Source organism: Tetrao urogallus (assembly GCF_951394365.1).
Source record: "Tetrao urogallus genome assembly, chromosome: 2".
Classification (NCBI taxonomy): Eukaryota; Metazoa; Chordata; class Aves; order Galliformes; family Phasianidae; genus Tetrao; species Tetrao urogallus.
The window spans coordinates 84,183,010-84,210,281 of record NC_136814.1 but is presented as its reverse complement, the minus strand read 5'-3'; the positions used below and the strand labels follow the sequence as shown (position 1 = coordinate 84,210,281).

The window sequence follows — 27,272 nt, the reverse complement described above, 5'->3', positions numbered from 1 at the left end:
TAAGAAACTTGCATACAATACCTAAAAACAATTATTTTAAATAGCTCATGACTGGATGTAAAGAGTTGTGAATGAAGAATAGAAAACATATTAGCAAACTCTTCAGAATATTTTTATCATTATTTTTAACTGTTTTTACAGTCATTTTTCAAAGTAGTTAATACCCTTCAGTATACCCTATAGCAATAGACCCTATAAGTGTTCTGAAGATCTTGAACTGGGGGCAAGTGGCAGGATGGACAACAATTGTTATAAGTGGTTGCCTTTTTGCTAAATGTTTACCTTGTCTCAAAAAGCTCCCCCCTTACCTTATCTTCCCTCTAAATATAACTAAGGTGTATCTGAAACTATTGTTAAATCAAGCTTTTAATCTGGTCTTAATCAATAATCACAAAAAAATGCCATAATCATTTACAGTTTCACAAAGTGTTCTGGAAGTGTTTGAGATGTAAGTTGTTTTTAAGTGAGAAGGCACATCACTGATCCAATTAGGAATATGATGGATTCCAGTTTGGGATCTGAAGTAGCAGAATGCCAGAGTCTTCATGAAGCACAAGAATCACAACTATTTCTCATTTTTTAAAGTTAAATAGATGTAAAGCTGAGACACTCCAATGGATCTGGGACATGATTTCTAAGTTATATGAAAATGCAATATTAAACTACCCAAGCTCAGATCTACCGACATTTATTTCTGAGGTAGTAGAATTCTACCAGCAGTTCAGAAGAGCAGATGAATGATTAGCTCAAAATTGCTTTACCACTTATGAACCCAGCTGCTTTTCCCTCAAAGTCTTGTTCTTCTCCACTTTCAAAAATACTTAAGCAAATTAACCCATAGCAAATACAAAGCTGACATGTCGATAAAATGACACTGGATTGGGGATATTCTCCAAAATTTCATGAACTTAGAAGGAAGTTCCATCAAAAGAGGGGTGGCCAGCAGGGATAGAGAGGTGATCGTCTCTCTCTACTTTGCCCTTGTGAGGCCCCATCTGCAGTACTGTGTCCAGGAGTCCCCAGTACAAAAGAGACAGAGAACTGTTGGAGAGGGTCCAGAGAAAAGCCACAGAGATGATCAGAGGGCTGGAGCACCTCCCCTATGAGGACAGGCTGAGAGAGATGGGCTTGTTTAGACCGGAGAAGAGAAGGCTGAGGGGTGACCTCATTGCAGCCTTTTAGTACCTAAGGGAGCATATGAACAGGAGGGGAGTCAACTCTTTACAAGTGTAGATAATAGCAGGACAAGGGGAAATGGTTTTAAATGGAAGGTGGGAAAATTTAGTTCAGAATCAGAGGGATGTTCTTTACGATGAGAGTGGTGAGGTGCTGGAACAGGCTGCCCAGAGAGATTGTGGATGCTCCGTCTCTGGAGGCCAGGCTGGATGGGGCCCTGGGCAACCTGGTCTAGTACTAGATACGTGGCAGGGTGTTTGGAGCTTGATGATATTTGAGATCCCTTCCAACTCTGGCCATTCTATGATTCTATGAAGTTCACCAACCAAGTCCAGGTGATTTTGCTGCTAGTATGAGACTGGATGTCTTCTCCTCTTAACAGATTTTCAAATCCATACAAACTCTGTGCATGACCATGTTAGTGGGATCTGTCAGTGCTTCAAAGGTCATATAGGAAGAACACAAAAGGTAACAATAGAGAAAAAGCTTTGTCAGAACTTCAGGAGGGAAAAATACATCCTACCTGGTTACATTTTTTCTGATGGTTAAGTTATATCAGAAAAAAGAAAGTACAGAAATAAGATGTGGTGAGGATACAGAGCCTAAATAATCACAGTAGTGTTTAGTGGAGAATAAAGAATGAATCTTTTGAAAACACATAAGTAAAAATACTGACAGACACAACCTTTGTCTGCAGTCAGGAGTTAATATAAAATCATGACAAAAAAAAAAAAAAAGGTAAAAGCCTATCTTCAAACACTGATTGAGATCATATTTATCTGATTGTCCTGAGATGGATCCCTCAGGGAATGAAAGATGAGTCATTCCCCAGCTACAGAGCAACAGTTGGTCTAAGTGAATCTAAACTTTATATTAGACATGATCCAAAGAGATTAGCATGGATAGGGAAATTTATCAGTTTGTCCAAGTAAGCAGAAATATTACTAAAATTGGTATGTTTACAAGGTGGTTTATTTTTACATTTTCTTGATAACAAGGCAGTTATAAATTTAGCTCCTAAGCTAAAAAGTTTCAAGAAATTAAATAAATGGAAATATATTTTTTTTCGTAATGCTTTAGCTGAAAATTTCATTCTACTTCAGGCATATTAACAGCTCCCTAAGCATAAATGATAATTACAGTAAACCCTTCAGAATTTTGCTTTTTATCATAAATATTTTTTACTATGACTCACATATTCTGCCTATACTAACACATCATTCTTACTCTTCATTTAAAAGACACATGGCTATGCGTTCTGCCAATGGTAACTCTCCTGGTCACATTATATGAAATCAAGCGAAGACGATGTTAGACCTTGCTAATTTTCACAGAGGTAAAAAGAGTCCCAACCATGATGTTGGGTAACATACCTGGCACTGGACAGCATCACAGATAGCTAATGTCTAATTTGCTTCTTTTTCTCAATTCTCTTTGTGTGGCTACGTAACAGAACTACCTGAAACATGCATATTTTTAAATTCAGGACAAAGAGAATGCAGTCCACTGAAACTACAGTCTGACAAAACAATTATTTTCTTTCTCTGTCTTTTGCTAAAGTCCCTGGAGAAGAGCTCTTTGCCTATTTCCAGCATTGAACCTGATTCAGGCTCATTCCTTCTACCCACATGTAAGATATTATTCTTTTACATCATTGTCTCAAAGCTTGCTGGGGACACAGATAACAAGTCCAAGCAAGTCCTGGGCAAGTGTTGTGAAATCCTTTGTCTGAGGGACACAGATGGACAAGGCCAGGGGCGATGAGAGAGATAAGCCACAGCTTAATGGGGGCCATGAAGCAGTCTTTTGTGTAGGCTTATCTCGAGGAAGATGGCCATCTCAGGAGGTGCTGCACATGACTCTTACCCAAGTGCCCAGGAATGCCATGATGGCAGAAGAAGAAGGATAAAAAGGGGACCTACAATCATGAGGTTGAGGTTTTCTGGCCACAGACTCCTCATGAAGAAGAGGTTTCTGCCATGAGAAGCCTCACAACCTGCCTCTCTCCCTACTGGACTTGCGCTGTGCTCTACCAGCATGCTGAAGAAGAACAAAGGTGTCTGCCGTCAGATTCCTCAGCATGGAGTTCCTGCATGCTGACCAACTCTCCTGGGCCTGCTACCTGAATCCTGCTGCTTCCTCTCGGATTGGCTCAGCAACTTCTTCCTGCTACCTACTTGCTGCCCAAGGCTGGCCACTCTGCTGCTCTCCCCTCCCCCCTGCAGCTTTTGCCTCAGACCTTCAAAACATCGTGCAAAGGGACCGTTGCTGGATCCTGGTGGTGATTATCCCCGCTTTACACGATTCTTGCTTCTTTCCTATCTTTTCTATCGCCCTCCTTCCCTTCCCCATCTCTCTGATTAGGATTTATAATAAACGGGTTGGACCAACATTTGAACCGTTGTTTCTTAATCTCACACCGGGTATACAGATATTAAAAGAACCTCCTCTCCCTCCTATAAATTGGAACGAGACACCATGCTAATAAGGAAAGATTGTTTCACATCAGCAATTTTTCATTCTCCTTCCACACACAACTGCAAAATGAAATAGATCAGTTTCTAGTAACACTAAAAAAGAGTCTCTTTCTTATATCTACATTATACACAAAAACGTATTTTATAATGGGCAAACACTAAGACTGAAAGCCAAGTCAGTCACATATGATTCTCAGAAAAGAGCTATTTCCTGAAAGAAGGAGGTGTGTAATTGAAAGACAAGACCGCACTGCAAGTATTAACCATATTCAGTGAGAATCTCCAAGCTAATATGTAGGACTACAAATACAGTATATAATCTGCTGGTCCACTAGTTTGGAAAATCAATGCTGGACTAAAACGATTGCTTGCCCTCAAGAACCAAGGGCCCTCTCTTTTCAACAACTGGAGTTATTTGCTTTGAAAATTGCTTCTACAAAACACAAATACAAGACTGAACATGCCAAGAAGTTGCATGCAGTCTGAGTGATTAGTTTGCATACCAGTTGTTACATAGCAGAAACACTGATCTCAGACTTCTGTGGTCATCTCCATATTCATCCATGAATAGACTGGTTTCCAAATGCCTTTGTATGACAACATATTGTAAGATATATGATAATATATTTTTAAAAGATAAAAAGTATTTATTTAAAGGTTTAGCTGATGATAAAGACAATAAAAAAATCTGCAGTTACAAAATAATAATAATAATAATAATTGATACAAATTGTCCCAAATCATACAAATTATGAAACCACATCTAGAAACTTTCCTAAAAATAAAAATGGATAGCTGAAGAATAAAATGATTAAATATTGGAAGTACAGGTGATTTTTTTTTTCTTGGACTGCAATTTTTAAATACTTTCTGTCATCTTAAATGTAGTATTTTCTTCATATCTACTACTGCACAAAAAGGAAAATAGATTACATAACTTGTTTTCCTTAGAAATAGCTGTGAAAATAACTTTAAATGAATCCTGGAATTTGGTGAGCTGTATGTATATTTTTAATGACAAACATGTACCAACTCTTCTGGCATTTAGAGACAAAAGATACATGTGGTCATAATCCTCAGAGGTGACATCTAGAATCATAAAATCATAGAATTGCTCAGCTTGGAAAAGACACTCAAGATCATCAAATCCAACTATAACCTAACCATACTACCCTAACTCTAACAACCCTCCACTAAATCATGTCCCTGAGCACCACATCCAATTAAACACATTCAGGGATGGTGACTCAACCACCTCCTGGGGAGCCTGTTCCAGGGCTTAACAACCCTTTCCTAATATTCAACCTGAGCCTTACCTGGTGCAACTTGAGACCATTTCCCCTCGCCCTGTCACCAGTAAGTAGAAACCAGCCCCATTCTTACTGCAATCACCTTTCAGGTATTTGAACAGTGCAATAAGATCCCCCCTCAGACTCCCCTTCTCCAGACTAAACAGCCCCTGTTCCTTTAGTGGCTCCTCATCAGGCATATTCTCCAAGGCCTTCACAAGCCTTGTTCCTTTCTCTTCTACCATTTATAGTGTCATATTTTTTATATTATTTTCCTTCACCATTTCAATAGTTTAGGAATTAATTGTATTCTTTTCTTAATGCCCCAGCCACATCATATTTACTTGTTAGAGTGAACTACTGAAAACTGGGCTTGTTAAACACAGTAAAAGACATTACTGAGGACATAAATAGACCAATGACACAGCAAAGTCATGACATTCACTGTTTTAAAATATGACTCATGGACAAGCTACATTTATTTTCAAAAACAAAGACAAGAAAAAATTCTGAAGTGAACAATATTAGTCAGTGACAAAAGTCAGAAATATTAGTTATGAGAAAATTATGGAAAAGCTGCTATTAAAATAAATCTTCAATGCTTAAGGTGATATTACCAATATTATTCAATAAATCAAGTATTCAGAAGTGTGTATCAGAGAACAAATATAGCAGAATTCTTTAAGGTCTTTACTATGAGAATGGTGAGGTGCTGGAACAGACTGCCCACAGAGGTTGTGGATGCCCCGTCCCTGGAGGTGTTCAAGGCCAGGTTGGATGGGGCCCTGGGCAGCCTGGTCTAGCATTAAATGAGGAGGTTGGTGGCCCTGCCTGTGGCAGGAGGGTTAGAGATTCATGATCCTTGAGGTCCCTTCCAACCCTGACCATTCTGTGATTCTGTGAAGATCTCTAGGTGGGACAGTTAAAAGATAAATACCTGTAACAGCCTCCCACTTTACTCCTTGTTTTGCAGCTTTGTCAAAAGAACTGACCTTTAAGTAATGTACAGCATATACACAGGCAAAATATCAAATTTAACAGATGATTTCCCGTTTTTAACACATGGCATTTAAACATTCATTGATTGAACAATTTATAAAAGTTTTATAGAATACTAAAATATTTAAAGACATTAAAAATGTTAATCTTATAATTAACAGTCAGACACATACTTTCTTTGCACGTGCAAGACAGTAATATTCTAAACCTATCACTGTGAACTTTACCATAATAAACAACCATCTGTCTTCATGCTAGAAAAGAAACATTGTGTTTTTTCCACTTGGAAATCTGTCTGTATGGAAATCACAATGAAACAGATAAAAGAACTTAGCTAATAAAGAATTGTTTAATGGAGGAAGGAGTGAACACGTTTCATATTAAAATCAAAGCTTATTTACTCAGAAAGGAAAAGTACACTATTTTGTCACGACATTTTCAGTTAACCTTTTCTGTACTTCCTATTTGCGCAGTCCTTCCTTTCTGCCGTATGACCTATTAACACTGTTTAAAGATTAATTTTAATTGGCAGCAAATATTTTACACTAAATTGAAAGTTAGAATTTTTAAGGTAAAGCTTGTAGCACCTTCTCATTTGCAGAAAACTTTGGAAAGTTGAATTAAAAAAAATGGAACAAATTTAACGCAGTATTAAAAGAATCGAGGCTTCAGCATTATCATAGAATCATATCACAGAAACATATAGTGGCCAGGGTTGGAAAGGATCTCAAGGATCATGAGGCTCCAACCCCCCTGCCAAAGCAGGGCCACCAACCTCCACATTCAATACCAGACCAGGCTGCCCAGGGCACCATCCAGCCTGGCCTTGAGCACCTCCAGGGACGGGGCATCCACAGCCTCTCTGGGCAGCCTGTTCCAGCACCTCACCACTCTCATAGTAAAGAACATCCCCCTGATATCCAAATTAAATCTTCCCAACTTCAATTTAAAACCATTTCCCCTTGTCCTGCTATTATCTACCCTTTCAAAGAGTTGACTCCTTTCCTGTTTATAGGCTGTTTATAGGTTTTATAGGTTTATACTCATATGGGATTAATATCTTCAATTGCACTTCAGGAAATACACTGAATCATATAAATTATTCTCTTTTTTTTTTTTTTTTTTTTTTCTTCAAAATTAGAGATAGATTTCTACTTTTAAAAATCATCATTTAAGCGTATCACAGATTTCAGAGGTATCAGATCCTTTAGAGTAAAAACCCTACAAGAAACCTGGTTGTCTCTAGTATATCTAGTATATCCGTCTAGTATATCCATGATACGTCTGACCTCAACATATTTATCATGAGGGCAGAACAATCTGCTATGGCTTATTGGTTAAGGAGCAACCTAATCAGAGAAGGAACTATTTCATATAATATAACTCTATCAAACTGAATCACATAACTGAGATAATGACATTCAGTTGCTTTCACTATAGAAGATGGTCTTGTATGCTATCAGAAACAGAAGTTTTCTTCCAAGAAATGAAATGGTGCATCTTAAACCAGATATAAAATAAACAAATGCACATATTCTAATGAAGACAAAAGAACTATAAAAGGTCTTGTGAACAAGACTCTACTGTGGGTCTTGTTGACTGTTACTATGTCAGCTGAGAAAATATTTTCCTCCTGAATTTAGTCAGTGGTAGATATAAGATAGAGTTCTATGTGGAATAGTGTATGAAATACACGTGTATTGATCATAGTATGATTAAAACAGTAAGGTAAATTTATTCTTAGAGTCAAAATACAATTTCCTTGACTGGATTGTATACAAGACTGTTTATTTTCTCCCTGTAGTCTCAGCATATCTTTACTCTGTGATTACCATTTCTCCCTGATCTACAATAAATAATTACAAAATGATCACTGGATACATTCATGTCCTGTAATTATGAGTTCTTCCCATACTTTCTGAAGAACTGGTCCCTGAATGTCAAAACATTACAATGACAGTTCAGCTGGGCAGTTTCTCATCTCATTACACTAAATTATCAGGCTTGTAGAAATCTTAGGACTAAATAAAATCACTTTACTCTACAGTTACTTTTCAGCTGCTAAATATAAAATACATCAAATCTGATCCTGATGTATATAAGCGTACAGCGTGGAAGCACATGGGTTGCAGCTGCCCAGGGAGCTGCCACTAAGCCTATCACACACCACAGCCCTGGTGACCCAGCAGTGCTAAGCATGAAGCAGAGAGCTATTGAAGGTGAGGTTGTGCATTGTAAAAGCAGAGATCTGTGAAAAGAGGAACTCCTTAATTCATCTCCTCCATACAATGGGGAAAAAAGAAATGTTCTTTAAGTGCTAGAACTATTACAACACATCCTATGCAGAAAAATGGATCACTGTCAAAAATCTCTTCATCAAGCATGCCTACAAGGTTCTGCAAAGCAAATGGCTTCCCTTACAAGTTTAGAAAAAAGAGAAATCTCATGGAAATGAGATACTCAGCCATTAAAAGGATGATTCTCTAATGGAGCTAACAGTTTCATTTTTTTAAAAAATTCCTATTCAGGTTTTACCGAACGGAACAGTTACCATTGTGTCTAAAAGTAGGATGTTTCAGTCCTAATCATCATAGCTCTAGTTACAGCACTGTCTTACTGTAGTAAGCTTTAAATTCCCCCGCTCATGAAATGGCTATAATTCAGTTATATTTCCACACTTGATTTTTGAAATAAAGTTATAGAAAAGGGAACCAGAGAAGATAACTACTTCCTTTACATGGACAAGATAAATAGGTAAATTCTCCAAAAACATAGTTGAAAGACAGTCAGTTCACCCCATTGTAGGAACTCAGCAGGCCTGTCCTGGTTAAGTTTCAAAGGTGGAAATGGCTTAGGATGACATATTTTTGTATGAGCAACATAAAAATAGTTGTTTCAGTTAGTGGTCCAGAAAATAGCTTGACAAAAGTCTGGCTCCATGGGGTAAGTGCTCTTTGAATAACAGCATTATTCAGATGTAGATTACATTCTTTCCCACTGAAAACACCAAATATCAGAAGATTCCTTGGGACTGAAAGATCATTTGTAAAGTAGAACTAGATTGGAATATGCACCAGTCAGACATGAGTGGAATCCAGAAAAGTGCCAACCCAGTGCTGTGCTTGTATACATATCCTGATATGGGCTGGTACCACAGGATGTCTACCAAACTCCTGCTTAAATTTAACATTGCCTACTCTCTGGAATAACTCTCTGGAAAATCAAAATTCTCCCATCAAGAATACAACAACTTCTAGCTGATACAGAGGATGTCTACTGTGTTCTTTGGAACAGAGGAGTAATTTTAGTAAAATAAATGTATGTACATAGACAAAACGCTTTATGGATGTATTGAAAATGCTTCAGTGAAACACACACCGACTGGAAAATAAATCTGTTATCCTTGAAGGAAACCTACTTTTCCTGTTCCATTGTTCTTTGGTGCTGTTTGTACAGCCACTGAGAGCAAACGCAAACTATGCAGAAGATATGAACAGATTTCAATTTTTACACTGGTAAAACTGAATGTATATGATTTACTGCATTATAGACTTGGGAAAAGCTGAAAAATGTAATATTCTCTGATATCTACAGCAACACACTGCAATTATTTTTTTGAGCTGACTGCCATTGATTGTTTTCTCATACAGTGAGAGTAATGACCTACCTTCACACTGTAATACAAGGTGATATTAGCTCAGATACACTAGCAGTCTGGAAAGGGCATTTTAAAACTCTTTTTATACCCTGGGAAGTTCATTAGGAGAATGTTACAGTTGCATAATCACAATCGAGGGTGTTTTTATTTTGCTTTTTCTGTACAACAGTGACGATGTGCAATACTCTGAGAATTATCTACCAACATTAATAACTGACTGCAACTTAAATGCTAAAACAGCTTCTGTAGCCATTACAAAATCTATCAAAAAACCCCACACCTTTCTGAAAAGTGGTAATGCAAAATAACTAGGATTTTAAAACAGAAAACCTAGTAGTTAGGGCTTTTTTCTTTTTTTTTTTTTCCCCAAGGAAACAAAAATTGTTCAAAGAATTAATTATACTGAAATTCTAATTATGTTCATTTGAGTAATCTGTGCATTATAAGCAATAGAAATACAATACAAGTGTAAATGATGTATAGAGTGTTTTTCATTGAAGTATCATCTATAGAGGCAAAAAAAAAACCACCAAAAAACAAACAAAAAAACTAATACTGTAGAAACTAAAAATGTATCTTTTGAAGAAATATTCTCCCTATATTAATAAATTAACTTTCTTCTCTTTGAGAAATATTAGGTTGTATGCCATGCATTAAAGCTGCCCGTAAGGTTTTGCACAAATAACACCTTTATTTCCATTATCTGAATTCTTACTCCTATTAACGTGCCCAGATCTGCTATCACTTGCCTTACACTGCAAGATAGAATTATCCTGAATACCTGAACAGATCTACTTCAGAGTTATCAACAACAATTGAGATGGAAAGCAGAGCAACATGATTCCTGTTACTCCTTCCCTTTTCTTGTTTCATAGGAACGTAAGACACGCGTTTCACAAATAATGCAGAAAGAATGAGCCACAGCTACCTTTTTCGCAGAACCGTCCAGTGAAGTGTAATTGGCAGTCACACTCAAATGAGGTGGCCCCAGTAGGCAGGGAGATTGGATGACAAGTGCCTCCATTGTGGCACAATCCCTCCTGGCATACAGATGGCAACTCAGGGGAACTCAGAGAGGGAGTGACCGGCTCAGGCAGGGTGAGCACATCAGAAGAAATTGTAGGGAATGGTGTTGGCAGATGTGTAGGTACTGGAGTTCTGGAAGAGTAAGGACAAAATATCAAAACAAAACATAGCAGTCCTGATTTTATCACTACATTTTAGCTTGATTTTAAAATAGCTTTTTTCATTTCTTTAGAAATTCAGACTATATGTAAGAAAATGCGAGTACATTAGTAATTCTGAAATCAAGTCCTCATCTTGAAATGTAGCAAAAAAGATAATTTTTCCATGTGAATGATCAAGAAATAATCTCCATACATGTAGCGCAGTTTGTACAAGCTGTCATAATTCTTTTTTGGTGCATGTTAGCAATGGAGTAGTAATTTACAGCTTGAAGTTACCATTCTAGAAAACATGACTTCCATGCAAGTTGATTAAGCATATATATATATATATTATCTATATATTATATATATATATTATATATATTATATATATATTATATATATATATATTATGAAGAAAAGGGCTTTGATGCAACAATACAGCATTTTTTGTGTTTAGTTATAAATGGCTACATAAGAGAGAGGACAAGAGAGGGAGAAAAAAAACCAAAAAGAATGCTATTTTTCATTGTTCCCCAGCAATTTTCTCGTGTAGGATGACATTATCTTTCTCCTCTCAGCTTTTGAGCTTTCACATTAACTACCAGACTGTTAATCAGTTTCTTCCTATTTAATTACTTACTATCTCCAGTTTGCTAGAAATGAGTTAGCAATGCCACTTGTTTGTCCTTCGTTTATTATTGCTTTTTGTTTCTGTCCTGAGAGCCAAACCTGTAGCTTACAATAACCATTTAAATTTAAGGTTTAACTAACCAGAATAGTTTAAATATGACATAGAAAATTATTACCATGAGGGCAAACCAAAAAGAATCAAAAGTCACAAGAATATTCATGGCTATTTAAGATATGCTACTTAATATGCCTGCACAGTTAAAAAATAAATCACAAAATTTTACATAAGAGATTGGCAATTATTGTTTTACTTTATGAAGTTCAGGAGGGTTCCCTATTTCCAGTAAGGAGCTTACAATTTTCAAGTTTTGCAAAAGTAAGCTAATAAGATAATGTACTCTACTTACTTCATTGGTAATTTTAGCCTCCTGAACATTTCTCTTGTGTCTTAATGTTGCACAAATACTTGTATTAGAGAAAGGCAGGCTTAGCTGAGCTGAAATGGTAGTCACATTTTGACAAAAAATAAAATAAAAAAAAAAATAGTCAATGAAATTCAATGAAATTTCTGGGAGTATGTGATACATCAACAGCAAAAATCATTGCTTTTTTGTTTTGGTATGGTTTTGTGTGTGTGTAAATGGTGGCATAACTGTTTGACAAAAATAAATATTAAAAATAAAAAAATATATAGTTTGGCCCTTGCTGCACACCTTACTCTCTCCTTTTCACCCATTCTTGCACAAGATATAACTTCTGCTTCATCATATTGTACAAGCTGGGATATGTCTTGAAGTGTTTGAAAGGGATGATGCCTCCTAAACATAATTAAGACTCTGGCTTATTATGCTATTCCCTCTCACTTGTGTTAAAATATGGTTTACAGAGAAATAAGAGTGCCAGGTACAAATCTCTGTTTATCAAGACTGACTGCTTCATTAACTTCTGCCTTTTTGTAAACATTCAGTATAATACCACACAAAAATGACAGGAGATCACATAAATGATAAATAAAATTATATAAAAATCATAAAGAATATACAGTGGTGAAATGAAAAATGACTTCATGACAAAAGTCATCTCAAATGAGTTTGGTTGTTCTTTATCCAAAAACAAACAAACAAAAGACTGAATCCTTTCTAAGATAATTTTCCCATTAAACTTACCACATATTCTTGATGACTGCCTCTGTCTTATGTTTTTACTAGCCTTGTTTCTGAAGAATATAAAACTCATCTAAGTTTATTCAGTTCCATTTATTTGATATAAAGATTCATCAGAACCAGAACTGCTTTTTATTAAAACTTTTTCATTGCCCCAACCCATCACTCATCCAAGAGCTGTGTGAAAGATTCTAGAAGTTCATAAAGTTAGTGGAATTTACAGATGGTGGAGTTAGTACCTCATAGCACTCAGAAGCATACTGGGACTTCAATAACACAAATAAAATCAGAGAAATAGGTATGTTGGAAGCTTGGTGATAATTCCTCACTGAAAATAATTGAAAATGTGTTCAGAAATAGCTTGAATGAAGAGTGACATAATCAAAAACATGATATCGAAAACACACATGCTGTGGTTGTTAGAAATGAAGTTACCAAGGTTTCAAGGAAGTCAAAGTTTTCCACTTTATATGAGAGAAAAGCATCCAAAAAGATAGCAGATAACAAGATTGAAAGTAAATTCTTAAAAGATTTTGGAGGCTGAAGACAGTGATAAGAGGTTTAGAAATCTATGAAAAAATAATGGGCTTCCTGTTTATTAATATTTAGATTGATAGAATTACAATATTTCGACTTATACAAGTAGAATTATAACAAATAACTATCTGGATTGATACCTACTCTCTTCTCTTAAGGGAAAATCTAACATGAATTAAATGTGGGCTAGTCTATGGAAAACACACCAATGTGGCTGTTACGTTTCACAAGGCTAGCACAAGAAAACAGAAAAGCTATTTACCTGCCAAGATGACAACAATGAATTAAAAAATGACTAAATCACTTTCTCCCAAAACATTATTTTATGTTTGAAAAACTCTGATCTAACAGTGGATCACATAAAGAATCAGACATCTATAGGAAAAAAAAAATAATTGGAAACTGTTACTAGGACTTGTGGTTGACTTTTCTATTTTGTTTGGAAAAAAAAAACAAAACACAATAAAAACTAAATAAAATTTGGGTAAGGACACACACCTACACTAAATGCTTCCTGTTAGTTATGAGAAAGACTACCTCTCTAATGCCATACAAACCTATAGGTGATCACTGCAAAATTTACTTCTCCAGATTAGGTCATAGCTAGTGTCAGTGGTAAAGCACTGAATGAGAGGCATATTAGCAAGCCACGCTTTCTTGCATTGAAAACAATTATTTCCAACTATGGAAGCTACAATTTCTCTCTAGAGTAGAGCCAAAGGAGCATTTCAAACAAAATTTTATAAGTACAAATAATGCAGCCAAGCTTCATTTTTTGGTTGTCCATCTAATCCACAGAGAAGAAATTAAGAAAAGCTTCTTGGCAGATTGATTTCTCCCTGGTTCATACACCAGTTTTTCTCAGAGCATCGGTCCTTGCAGTGCTGTTCTGGATGTTTTACTTTAGATGGTGTCTGACTGCCTCTTTGCCAGCCCTGCTGCCAGGCACCCTGCAGCTTGTTTGTTTACTGCAAAAGCAGAGCAGAGTTTGCCCGTGCCCATCAATGGGACAAACATCTGCAGCTGCACTCACAACCTATTCCAACTGCTATGAATAAGCAATGACCTTGACTCAACTGTTTACCTAAAATATTTAGTTGAATGAAGAATCAGGAATTGTTCAAAGTAATTTAGTAATTGAGATGTTAGAGGTTTTGACAATGTGTAACAAAAATAAATCAGGCAAAACTTGATTCACAAGGCTACAATTTTCTGTTTTTCCTTTTTGATTTCCCAGCATGGCGCTGCCTCTCGGGTCAGTGCTACACATGAAGAACTTGTAACTCCCTGCAAGCATCAACACATTGCTTATAAACTTCAGACGAGCTCAAACAGCTGTGTCTTAGTCTGTAACCTTGTGTTTCATAGCTGAGTACATGTAAGTTTGAAATGTTTGTCTGAATATCTAAATATAGATGTTAGTGGATTTCAAAGTTGTTTGTTTTTTTTCTTCCCCACATTCCTCACCAACAAGGGAGATCTATGATGGCAGGAATGGCAGGAATATAGCACTTCGGGATCATGCTTATTTTTCTGCTGTTAAATCACAAGCACAAATAGTCTGACCAGCTGTTCTTCCTACATCCCTATGCTCTCATTCCCTTTCCAGAAAGGGGTTGAAACTAAGAGATAGGGATTCTGTGAAAAAGGTAACCAAAATTAACTTAAGTTCTTAGCTTTTCTTCCCACCAAGTGGAGATGTTCAGATGTACAGTGACCATTTCAGGAAAATATTATTCATACATGCAGACTGAAAAAGTAGGTGAATGTGCAAAACAGATGAAGAATAGCACAAGAAATATTGTAATTTCTTGAAATTAATATCCCTGTACTCCTGAATAAACAATCAAAGCAAAGAAATGAAGTTCTAATGTGTTTTGTTATATGGATACATGTTATATGAACACTATGGCAGAAGGCTATTTAAGAAAAAATTGTAATTTCTTGTAAATCATGAAATGTGATAATTGTGCTTATGTCTCTGAAGAAACAGCCTAAAAATTACAAAATCATGAGCACTTGTAATTTTTAAAGGCCTGAATAAATCCAACAATCTTTATGCTGAGATAATACAGTATGCAAATTCCTCATTTTTGTCAGTCTCTTGACTCTAGGATCTCAATCTTTTGCACAGTTTGAATTTGAAAAATATCCATCATATTTTCATTAAGCTGTCTGTTACTTATTTTCATTTGCTCCTTGTTACATCACCAATCATGACACACTTCCAAGAAACGCTTTCCAATTCTTCTGTGGAAGCTGGCAGCCTGTGGTCTGGACAGATTCAGACTTTGCTGGGTAAAGAACAGGCTGGATGGCCAGGCCAAAGACTGGTGGCAAATGGAGTTAAATCCAGCTGGCAACTGGTAACAAGTGGTGTTCCTCAGGGGTCCTTATTGGCACCTATCCTGTTCAATATCTTTATTGATGACCTGGAAGAGGAGATTGTGTGCACTCTCAGTGAGTTTGCAGATGACACCAAGTTAGGAGGAAGTGTCGATCTGCCTCGGGGTAAAAAGGTCTGAGGGATCTGGACAGGCTGAATGGCTGGGCTGAGACCAAAGGGATGAAGTTCAACAAGACCAAGTGCTGGAGGCTGCACTTTGGACACAACCACCCCTTGCATCACCAGAGACTTGGGACAGAGTGGCTAGAAGACCATGTGGAAGAAATGGACCTGGGAGTGTTGGTTGACACTCGGCTAAACATGAGTCGGCAGTGTGCCCAGATGGCCAAGAAGGCCAACAGTATCCTGGCTTATATCAGAAATAGTGTTGCCAGCAGTAGCAGGGAGGTGATCATCCCACCTGGATGCCCTGGAGCATGTCCAGAGAAGGGCAATGAAGCTGGTGAGGGGTCTGGAGCATAAACTTTAAGAGAATAGGCTGAAGGAACTAGAGTTGTTTAGACTGGAGGGGTCTTAAGGGAGACCTTACAGCTCCCTAAAACTACCTGAAAGGAGGTAAATATTAAATAATAACACTTTAAATTCAAAAACCTATAATTACTGGAAAACTGTGTAAATGTTTCACATGAAATTGTTCCTCAGGTGTTCCTCAGGGGTCTGTGCTGGGTCCGGTCTTGTTCAACATCTTCATCAATGACCTTGATGAGGGGATAATGGCCACCCTCAGCAAGTTTGCCGATGATACGAAGTTGGGAGGATTGGCTGACACGCATGAAGGCTGTGTTGCCATTCAGCAAGACCTGGATAGGCTGGAGAGCTGGGCAGAAAAAAACCAGATGAGGTTTAACAAAAGCAAGTGTAGAGTCTTGCATCTGGGGAGGAATAATTCCATGCACCAGTACAGGTTGGGGGATGAGCTGCTGGAGGGGAGCTCTGTAGAGAGGGACCTGGGTGTCCTGGTGGACGACAGGTTGGCCATGAGCCAGCAGTGTGCCCTTGTGGCCAAAAAGGCCAATGGCTTACTGGGGTGCATTAAAAAGAGCGTGGCCAGCAGGTCAAAGGAGGTGATCCTCCCCCTCTACTCTGCCCTGGTAAGACCTCATCTGGAGTTCTGCGTCCAGTTCTGGGCTCCCCAGTACAAAAAAGACAGGGATCTCTTGGAAAGAGTCCAGCGGAGGGCCACGAAGATGGTGAAGGGCCTGGAGCATCTCCCCTATGAGGAAAGGCTGAGTGAACTGGGTCTGTTCAGCCTTGAGAAAAGGAGACTGAGAGGGGACCTGATCCAGGTCTATAAATATCTAAGGTGTGGGGGGCAGAATGGCGAGGCCGGACTCTTTTCAGTGGTGAGTGGAGACAGGACAAGGGGAAATGGCCGGAAACTGCAGCATAGGAAGTTCCGCACAAACATGCGCAAGAACTTCTTTACAGTGAGGGTGACGGAGCACTGGAACAGGCTGCCCAGGGAGGTGGTGGAGTCTCCTTCTCTGGAGATGTTCAAGACCTGCCTGGATGCCTACCTGTGCGACCTGGTGTAGGGAACCTGCTTTGGCAGGGGGGTTGGACTCGATGATCTCAGGAGGTCCCTTCCAACCCCTACAGTTCTGTGATTCTGTGAAATAATGAACATGCTACACTGGCTGGTATCATATATGTTGATTACTAATTATCTATTCAATATGAAATAACATGAAAAAGGTATCTGAAATCAGATCATAGATTCTGTGTCTTTAAGATCAGACAGATGCATATCTGTTCAGCAAATTCAGTATTCCAGAAGAAAAACCTGCTTCAAAAAAACATGTATGGGTACATGAGAGCCTTGTGCGGAATGGTCAGGGAGACAACAGAGCCAAAGTCTTCTCAGTGATGACCAGGAGATGAAGCAATGGATACAAACTGAAATACAAGAAATGATTTTAGTAGCCATAAAATGGGCTTCGAACTGAAATCTGCAAAGAGAGTAGACTTGTCCCCAAAGTAATTAATTATCAAGCTAATGGAAGCCATGTCTGCAGAAGCACTCTGACATTTTTCTGTGAAACACCTTGATGAGACATGCAATGGCATGGGAGTCCCAATGATATGATAACATCTGCATTGCCTACATCTTCTGGTATTTATGCACTTAACATTTTATTACTGAAGTAATGGATTTAGCCTTATCTGATATGAACAAGATAAGGAAGTTTGTATTTTTAGCTTGTCAATAAAGTAATTTGTGCAGGGAAGCAACTGCACTTATTTGTAATTTTCTTTTTGGAGATGTCTGTACATGCCAGTTTTGCTGGGCTGTGACAGAATATTATTGTAAACAAATGTTTTAGATTTTGGAGCCAAAAAAAAGATTTTCAGAGGCATTAGCATGCATGGTGGAATATAATTTCAAAACCCTGTGAAACTGAAAGCAACTGCACTTGAGAGAAATGTCAGCTTAAACAGGAATAAAAAATTAATACCTTGCATGTCATTTGGCAGGAATGAACAAAGCTTTTTACAGGCTGTTTATTTCACTGTTCTCAACCATGTCAAAAATAATATTTTAAATAACAGTTTCCTGATTTCCATGAATCTGCAGAACACTAGATCTGCATGCTTAGCCTACTAGAGAAATCACTTAAATTGCTTGACACATTAAGGTGAGAAAACAATTCAAGAGATTACCAGAGAGGAATTGCTTTTGTTCAGCAGTTTCTGTCTGAATCATATTTCCTCACTAATTCCAGCTTTTGTTTGATTTGGAAGAATTAAATGTCTGTTTTCCTAATAAAGTATGAAGAGAGAAGTTATAATCAGTCATAGCTCTTCGAAAAATTCAATTCTCAAGGTTTGTTTCAGGCTACGAGCCCAGCTTCTTCCTCCTACCAGGCATAACATTTGGCAGCAGAACCAAGCGATGCTGTACTTACAGCTTTTCATTTAAAAATTCTCAGCTGGTATAGCATCATTTGCAACTGCTTTTGCACACACAGCATCTCATTTAATGGTGCAAACTCTTATCAATGCAAATCATATTTTTTGATATACAACTCAGTGAAGAATGTGAAAATATAATTAACAGACATAGTGAAGTTTATGAAAGCTTTGTTTACAAATAATAATAAAAAAATTGAACTCTTGAGATGCAAGCAACTCTTGTTTGCTTTAAGGCATCTAGGTTCCCTAGGCTTTGCAGCAGATAAATATGTAAGTTAATGTGACAGTTTGTAGCAAGACATTTTTTGTTGTTGAAACTGTAACGCCAAAAAATTTTGTAACCAAGGTATTGAAGTGAATATTCTGTAGATGAGGCTTCCTTAGATAATATTTGGAAAAAAAAAAAAAAAGTTTTACATTTAGTACATGACAAATATTATATTTGCTAGAACTGATCTTCTGTACCAAATGCAGTACTTTTTTTTAACCTGGAATAGTGTCAAGGCCTGCATGCAGAATTGAGCATTGAACCTGTCAATTGTTCACACTAATCTTTACTTTGTTTTCTTTCCTCCTGTTCTGTAGCCTTCCTCATTCTCCTTTTTTAACCTTCTTCATTTTCTGTCATCCAATATTACCATTAAAAAAAAGGGAGAGCAAAACTACAGAGCAGTGAGGAGATCAATGTACAAATCTCAAACTTTCTGATGTTTAATCAGGTCTTAAATCTGTCTGAACTTCAACTTTGCGTTATACATTTAGTTAACTGTCACAGAAAACCTTTTCCCAGTTCCATCTTCTAGATACTGTTTAAAAAAATTGCACTTAAAATGCCCAAGTAATATAACTTCCAGTTGATTTTTGCTATTTATTTTGTTTCTTGAAATTATTGTTTCTGAATTGGAAAAATACTTCAATTCTCCAGGCTTCTCCCAGCAGATTAGAATTTTTTTTTTATTTTTTTTATTTTTTAACATGTCACTCTATCTGTCCTTTTGAAAGCTCTTCAATATTAGAATGTAACCATTCTGTTCCAGTCCTCAATGGCTAACTTTTACCAGGCAAACTAAATCTCTGAAACGAAGCTGCTGTGAGAATCCACAGTTCCAGAATAGAATCACTACTGTTTATCAAAGCTTCTATCTGGCTTCAAGGGCTACAAACATTCTGCCATCTCGTAATGCCTCATAATTTAGACTCCAAAATAAAGGAGAATCACATTTAGATCATGGATAAGCAAGAGATTTTCTATGTCATGATTAGTCTCAGGGATGATTTCTGAATGAGGTACTGATTTCAGTACCTGAAATGAGGTACTTAAACATATTAAAACACGATGCAGTGAAAAAACAAACAAACAAAAAAAAACCAACACCAAAACCAAGATGAATTTTCTTACCTAATGGATGGGAAACCATATTCAAACACTTTTCCTTTCTCAATTCAATTCAATGAATGCTTATTCCATGCAAGCCAGAACAGACCAAGGGACTGGTTTCAGGAGCTCTTATCGCACTTCCGGTCTGTTAAGTTTGTAATTCCATCAAGCCAAGGATGAAACTGAGTTCAAGTATCTGATGAACTGGAACAGCACACTTATAACTGATCATAAGAATGAGAAGGGAAAGCAAGGATGTGCCGAAGGTGAGTTTTGTCTTGGACAGTTTCATCTCAATTTCTTTTGGGGATGCTCTTTGTGAGATGCATTTTCAAGGACAAGAAGTGCCACTCTCAGATACTAGCAGGAAAGAGGGGAACCTTAAACAGAATTGAGGTGCTTCCAGAAATGCACTGAAACACACACACTGTTAGGACAGAACTTCAGTGTACCCCAAGTGCATTACAGATGCTTGAGAGTACGTATTTGGTTTTTAGCTGCCTCACGTGAGAACAATTTAGACATCTAAGTTTATTTTCACAGACACAATCCCTAACCCCTTTGTGTATTAAATTCCCAGTGTATTGACAATTGTTCTTGCCTACATAACAGAAATAGGGAAGGCCTACACTGCTTTATAAATATCAATTAAGATTGCTGGATATAAAGTATTACACTATTCAAAGACTGTGTGACTAGAGAGTGATGAGAACATAAAAAGGTTTTATGGATCAAATACTATTGAAATTATCCTCACTCCTAACCTAGAAGCAAGGTGAGACAGGCATGTAGACGGTATTAGTACAGAATGAGTTAAAAACACAGAGTACTTTTGTGTGTTATCTAACTTTCCTTCCAGATTTAATTTCTAATTATATCTTAATGCTGCTGGATGGCTGGCGTGCATAAACACAGGCATCATTTATTCATCAGTAATCCGGCATTTAATTAAAACATTACTGCATTCCCATTCAGTGCAAAAGGAAGAACAGTGTAAATATGACAGGTCAAAAATTTGCATATTACTAGATAAAGAAATATACTATTGAAAAAATCCTAAATAGTGTTTTACAATGTATTGAATAATAAACTAGAATTATAGTTCTTTATGTAGCATTTTCCTATCAGGACTAAATGATACTATATTCAGTAATACATTTGTCATAGGTGAGATAGTGAACAACAGCCCACAGTGGATTTAACAACTGGAGCTTACTGAAGAAGTGACAAGATCAGAGTTTTACTTTATTTGATTATCTCATACATTCACTTACTCCTCCCATCATCACTATGTTTGTTAGGTCTCCATTATCCTTCCCAGTAGGGAGGTTGCTACTGATTTAGGAAGCTTGGTGGAAAGTCATGTCAATTCACATTTAGCAGCTGCTTGTAGTTACTGGTGTTGTTTTCAGCCATGATCCCTATGCATCCATGCCCCTCTGTGAACTTCAGGATCTTTCCCACTTTCCAGAATCCTTCCCCTAGCCAGAATCTTCACCTTTTTCCTTCTTAGGCCCCTTTTTCTCTCCAAGATTCCCACTTCTTTTCAGGAACTTTGTTTTTCAGCACTCACTCTTTTCTCTAGAACCCTCAAATATCCATTTTTCTTAATATAAAATGTCTCTGTGCATGCTTCATCAGCCTCCTAGCCAGAGCTTCTATTTCATATTTTACTAGTTGGAGGTTTCAAATTATGCCATGTTTGTTCAGTCCAGAGATTATCAAAATTTACAACTGATTGCAGATATTATGTAGGAGATTCCTGTTTCAGACTTCTAAAGTTTAGTTGGGGATATTTGTGTCCTATTTTTACCTATTTTTGGATATTTGTGGTGTCCTGCCTCCCACTCCCACTCCCCTCCCCAGCTATCTGCTGCCAATCAATGTTAACAACGTAATCCTTTTAGTCTACAACATTATCATATTTTAGAGCGTCACAGTTTAAGAGGTAGTGTAGGTAAATACCTTTTCCTTCCTCCTCATATTAACATGTAATGAATGTAAGCATACACTACATGAAGTTATGTTTTTATTATCGAGATTTTCCTAGAGGCAAACTAAATCCTGATGTATGGAATATTTTTCTTCCTTTAAATTGGAGAATCATTTGAATTTTGACCACAATGCATTTTTGCAGTGAGCATTCCCACTTGAGAATGAACAAATACTTTAACAATGTCAGTGACAGCACCAACATGAAGAATCGATAACAAAGAAATTAACATGTTCAATACTTTCGACCTCATGCTCAACCTCCTTTCCCTTCCAAATAGTCCAAGGCATCAAAATGTCACTCAAAATATTCTTTTCTCTCCTAAATATTTTAATACATTTCATCTGCCAATAAGACTCTTAGGACAGAATTCTCTTCATCAAACACTATCTAAGATTTTGGAAACTTGCTGAAGTTGATCACCTTGATTCTCTTTGCAGCTGACCCAAATAAAGAGAAAGGCATCTCATGCTGTTCTAAGATAGATGACCGCCTGGAGATGGAACTGAAAAAATTAACTTTGATGGCCAAAGACAAATTCTTGCTTCTAGTCACTGTGTCATTCTTAAAATAATGTATGTTTTGATTATATAACACAACAACAGCCAAAAAGTTGTGGGTATTTGAAGCAGATGCTAAAATACTCCATATGAATTATCTAACCACAAAGAACATGGCTTACGTTTACTTTGTTCAAGCCTAAACTGTTGTTTTTTAAACCTTTGAACAACTTAAGATGACAATGGAAAAAAATTCATGAAATTTTAATGTCAGCAAGAGAAAGAGACTCTGGTTTAGCTAAATCTTTTACAGAAATTAACAGACAGCATTATCACAATTGCAAATGAGAAACTATGTTATTAGTGTGAATCATCAGAAAAAAAGAGCATCAGTTCAAAAACAAGAAATAAGGACAAGAAATTTTTCCAGATGTCTCCAGATTTCATTCTTTCCTTTCAACTTGTAGAACAGTAAATCAAAAGAGTCAGTGCAGGAATCGAGATCAAATACAGCAGAAAAACAACACACCACTACACTGGATTATTCAATTTTGGTTATAACTAGTAATAATTAAGGAACTGTCTTCTCTCAAAATGAATTACTCAACAGGAAATGCTAAAAATGAATTATTCATACTTTCACATCTTCTCACCAGCTGAAATGCTCTAACATAAAAAGATCATAGGGAAGCAGAGAAGAAATTAAACTAAAAGCCTTCTATATTAAAATTATCACAGGTCAAACTTAAATAAGATGATATTATGCATCTGCTGCACCTAACAGCAACATACACACTACCTGTGTCTAAATGCTACACCACTGGACGTTTAAGTAACTGGTTACAATTTGAGAAAAGGCAATGCCCATCACTGAAAGTCACTGATCTTTTCAACCATGAAACAAGTGTCAAAGGATAGGTTGAAGGAACTGGGATTGTTTAGCTTGGAAAAGAGAAGGTTCTGGGGAGACCTCATTGAGGCCTTCCAGTACTTGAAAGAAGCATATAAACAGGAAGGGGAATGGCTGTTTACGGGGGTGGATTGTGATAGGAAAAGACAGAATGGTCTTAAACTGAGACAGAGGAGGTTTAGGTTAGATATTAGGAGGAAGTTTTCACTCAGAGGGTGGTGATGCACTGGAACAGGTTGCCCAAGGAGGTTGTGGATGCCCCATCCCTGGAGGCATTCAAGGCCAGGCTGGATGTGGCTCTGGGCAGCCTGGTCTGGTGGTTGGCGACACTGCACATAGCAGGGGGTTGAAACAAGATGATCATTGTGGTCCTTTTCAACCCAGGCCATTCTATAGTTCTATGTCATATTTGTGTTTTTAGAGCCCAGAAATTTAAGAACACGATCACTTCATTTTCATACAATACTTTTTCAATTTTATAATATCAATGAAATATATTAGGAAGTTAATTCTACAAAATGACTGCCTTTTCAATAGACTAATATTACTTGGCCTTCAGCCTTGCTCTTTACATCCATTAAAAACTACATATTTCAACTTCTTATTTAAATAAAGAATGTTTCTGAGGGTTAAATGCACTAGCTCACACATGTCAGCTAGGGCCCTGGATGGGTACTAGTAGTGGAACATCTTCTTCTCTTCTCCTAATTTTAGAGTGGGTGGGGAGATTCAAATAGATAAAACTGGCTTCAGAGACCTGGCCTGTAGCACATATATCTCAGTACATAGAGATTTATGCATAAGTATATGCATATGCATACATAGACAAATATTTTTGTTTTGCTTCTTTCTTTCTCTCTGTCTTTTGTTTGACCAAAAGCCAGGCTTCCTCTCTGGCCAATGCCAGGCTGGATGGAGCTGTGAGCATCCTGGTCTAGAGGGAGGTGTCTTCTTTTTTCCATTTTTGGAAAGTATTAGCAATTTCATCAGCTCTGGGGTTAATGAGCTGAATCCTTCCCTTTTCCCATATACAAATAAATTACTTAATATTTCCACTATTGATATGACAAAATACTGTTTCCTATAAACCACATAGCTTCAAAAGAAATACTCAAAACCAGAATTGTTTCTAGAAATTTACCACTAATTTGAGAAGGATATGTGAAGGAACTAAAAGAAACATCAAAACTTGTCTATTATACATGTGATTTTGTGCAAATTGCCCAATATGTATGTGAATATCTGCTGCAGGTTTGCATGGACTAAACAGTGACTGCTTTATACTCTGAAAATTCTGTGTGTAGTGGAATATATTCTGAGAGAGTGTTTCTTTTTGGAAACTATTCATTGAAAAGTTTACGCATACATTACAAATTTCTGCTTTCAATATACCAGCTCTTCAGGAAAAAAAATTCCACTAATGAATATATCTATAAAAACATGCCTAGATTTTAAGGCTAAACTTCTAAAGCATTCTCTCTGTACTTATGAGCTGTGATTTCACTTCTAAAGAAAGAAGGAGAAAAAGGGAAGACTACAACAGGATTCAAAGCTGTCAAGATATTTTTCTGAATAGTTACTCAAATAAAGATCAAAATTTTAAATACTATATTAATGTTTCAAGGCTGCAGGGGGCACTAATGCACTGTATATCTGTACTACTGCAGAGCAAGAGTCAGACAGGATATGATTAAACAGTCCTGCAGGTTACAGATACAGAAAGAAAAAAAACAACAAACAAGCAATGAACTATTTATAATAAATTTAGGTTTTGAAAAATTAGGTAATTGTAAAATATATGAATTTTTGAGAGGAATTGATGTTTCTTTTACTGAAAAATATATTTGTTTTTCTGCTGCAAACAAGTAGTTACAAGAATAAGACTGTTTTCTTAACTTTATAACCAATGTCCCTTGAAGGATCATATATCTTTCTAGTATGGCATTACTTAATACTACAGCTTTAAACAAATAATCCCAATTCCCTATAGAAAAAAAAAAAAAGTTGCTTAGCAGATCTCTGGAGAAAACCATTTGTTAACTGTTGGTAATAACCTGCTTATATCTTAATCAGCCAATACAGATATTATCTGGCTCACAGACTCATTTTAATTACAATGCATTACAGTAAGAAATTAATATACATGTTTTATAAAATGCAAATACATCTTTCAGTATTTTATCAGGTTACTCAATATTTTTCATTTTAGAACCTAGGAATGATGTTTCTCACTGCAGGTGCAGCTTCTGTTCAGAGGAGAGCCACAGAGCTGATCAGAGGGCTGGAGTACCACTTCTGTGAAGGAGTGGGGCTTGTTCAGCCTGGAAAAGAAAAGGGTTTGGGGAGACCTCGTTGTAGCCTTCTAGTACCTAAGGGGAGCTTACAACCAGGAAGGTAACTGAATTTTTACAAGGGCAAACAGTATAGGACAAGGGGGAAGGGCTTTAAACTAATAGAAGAGAGAATTAGGATGGATATTGGGAAAAAAATTTTTACTCAGAAGGTGCTGAGGTGCTGACAGGTACAGGCTGCCCACAGATGCTTTGGATGTCACATCTCTGGAGACATTTCAAGTTGGATGGGGTCCTGGGCAGCCTGATCTGGTGGGTAGTAACCTTGACTACAGCAGGAGAGTTGGAATTAGATCTTTAAGGTCCCTTGCAACCTAAGCCATTCTATGACTTCATGATTATCAATTCAGAGTTTCCAGTTACATCTTTCAGCCATGGGTTCTAACATTCTGTCCCTGCTGAAGAAGAAATCTCCTCTGTGTCCAGTGTTTCTCCTTATTAAATGTACGTGCTCTCATCAAATACAGTATGATGACTGTATTCATCCTGTAGGACAAATAAAGAGACAGATTCCAATTTCTTCGAGGATTTTTTAAACCCTTTATCCTTTCTAATTCTCATGCACTTCTCTGGGAGAAACTAGTACAGAAAAACCAACATCACACTCAATAATGTAAACAGAAATTATCTATTATCTGTCTGAACAGGAAAGTAGATAATCACATTTGCCATTTTGGTCCAGAAGTGTTCTTCACACTTCTTGTCTGCATTAAGCGAAAAGAACTCCTCAGGACATTGGCCTTACTTTTGGTATTTGGCCTGTTTAAACAACAACTCAAAATATGAAGTTGTACAAAAAACTAACTTCAAAAATATTATCATGCATATTCTTTTCTTGTAAGAATTGAACCTACAACGTCTGAGCAATTTTAGAGGAATTTTATTTCAAATACCTTTTAAAAAACAAATACTACAGATGCTGAATTACAGAGTCACAATACATGACACTAAAATTGACATATTTTGGTTATCAATAACATAAACCACTTTAAAAAATCTGGTTTTAAAATTTAGATTCTTGAATCATATATAGATCTGAAGTGAAAAGGCATTTTGAAAGTGCTCTTCTAAAGAGAAGCTAAAACTATTTAAATTGTAAAAATATGTTCAAAGCCTCTTTAAAAAAGTGAAATACTATCTGTGACTGGCTTTATTTTCTGTAAAAACACAAAAGGTTTTTTAAGGCTGATTGTTTCACTTCTAGCTTTCTTAAATGAGATTTTTACAAACCCACAAATACTTTATAAGTCATGAAGTTCTGTACTCCATTCACTGACATGATAAAGCACAAAGAATGGATTCCTGCAGATACCTGCCAGCCAGAATAAAACTGAGCTTCTAAACTTTTCTCTTGATATTCTGGCTTTTGTAAGTTGAAGGCAACTTATGATTCCTTATTACTTCTGTATCAATTTTGATACTTTTATATCAAAGCAATTCTCAAAGATGATAAAAAGCAAAGACAAAATCTTATACTGATTCAAGTTTCAGTAGGCAAATTCTTCCTTTTGGTATGACTCTTATTTCTCCTTATTCTGCCTAATATGCCTCTCTTTTTACAGAACAGGCTGCTACAATAACAAGAGCAACTACATCTCCATTACAGTGCACTCTCTGCATACAACTTGGAAATCATGGAAACCCGCTGTGAAGTGTAATTATTTGTGAGTATATAACATAACATTTTATCTCTATTTCTAGATTTCTGAGATTGGAATGTCA

General features: G+C 36.8%; 1 protein-coding gene across 1 annotated transcript in view; it reads right to left on the bottom strand.

Moving 5' to 3' along the window:
- EYS (eyes shut homolog) overlaps positions 1-27,272 on the bottom strand; it is a gene marked incomplete at both ends in the record, with an annotated part of 656,806 nt that overhangs the window by 186,515 nt on the left and 443,019 nt on the right. The window contains one exon of the mRNA XM_079532608.1: positions 10,528-10,757. Within this exon, the coding sequence (XP_079388734.1) occupies positions 10,528-10,757 (230 nt within the window). The remainder of the gene's footprint in view (positions 1-10,527; positions 10,758-27,272) is intronic.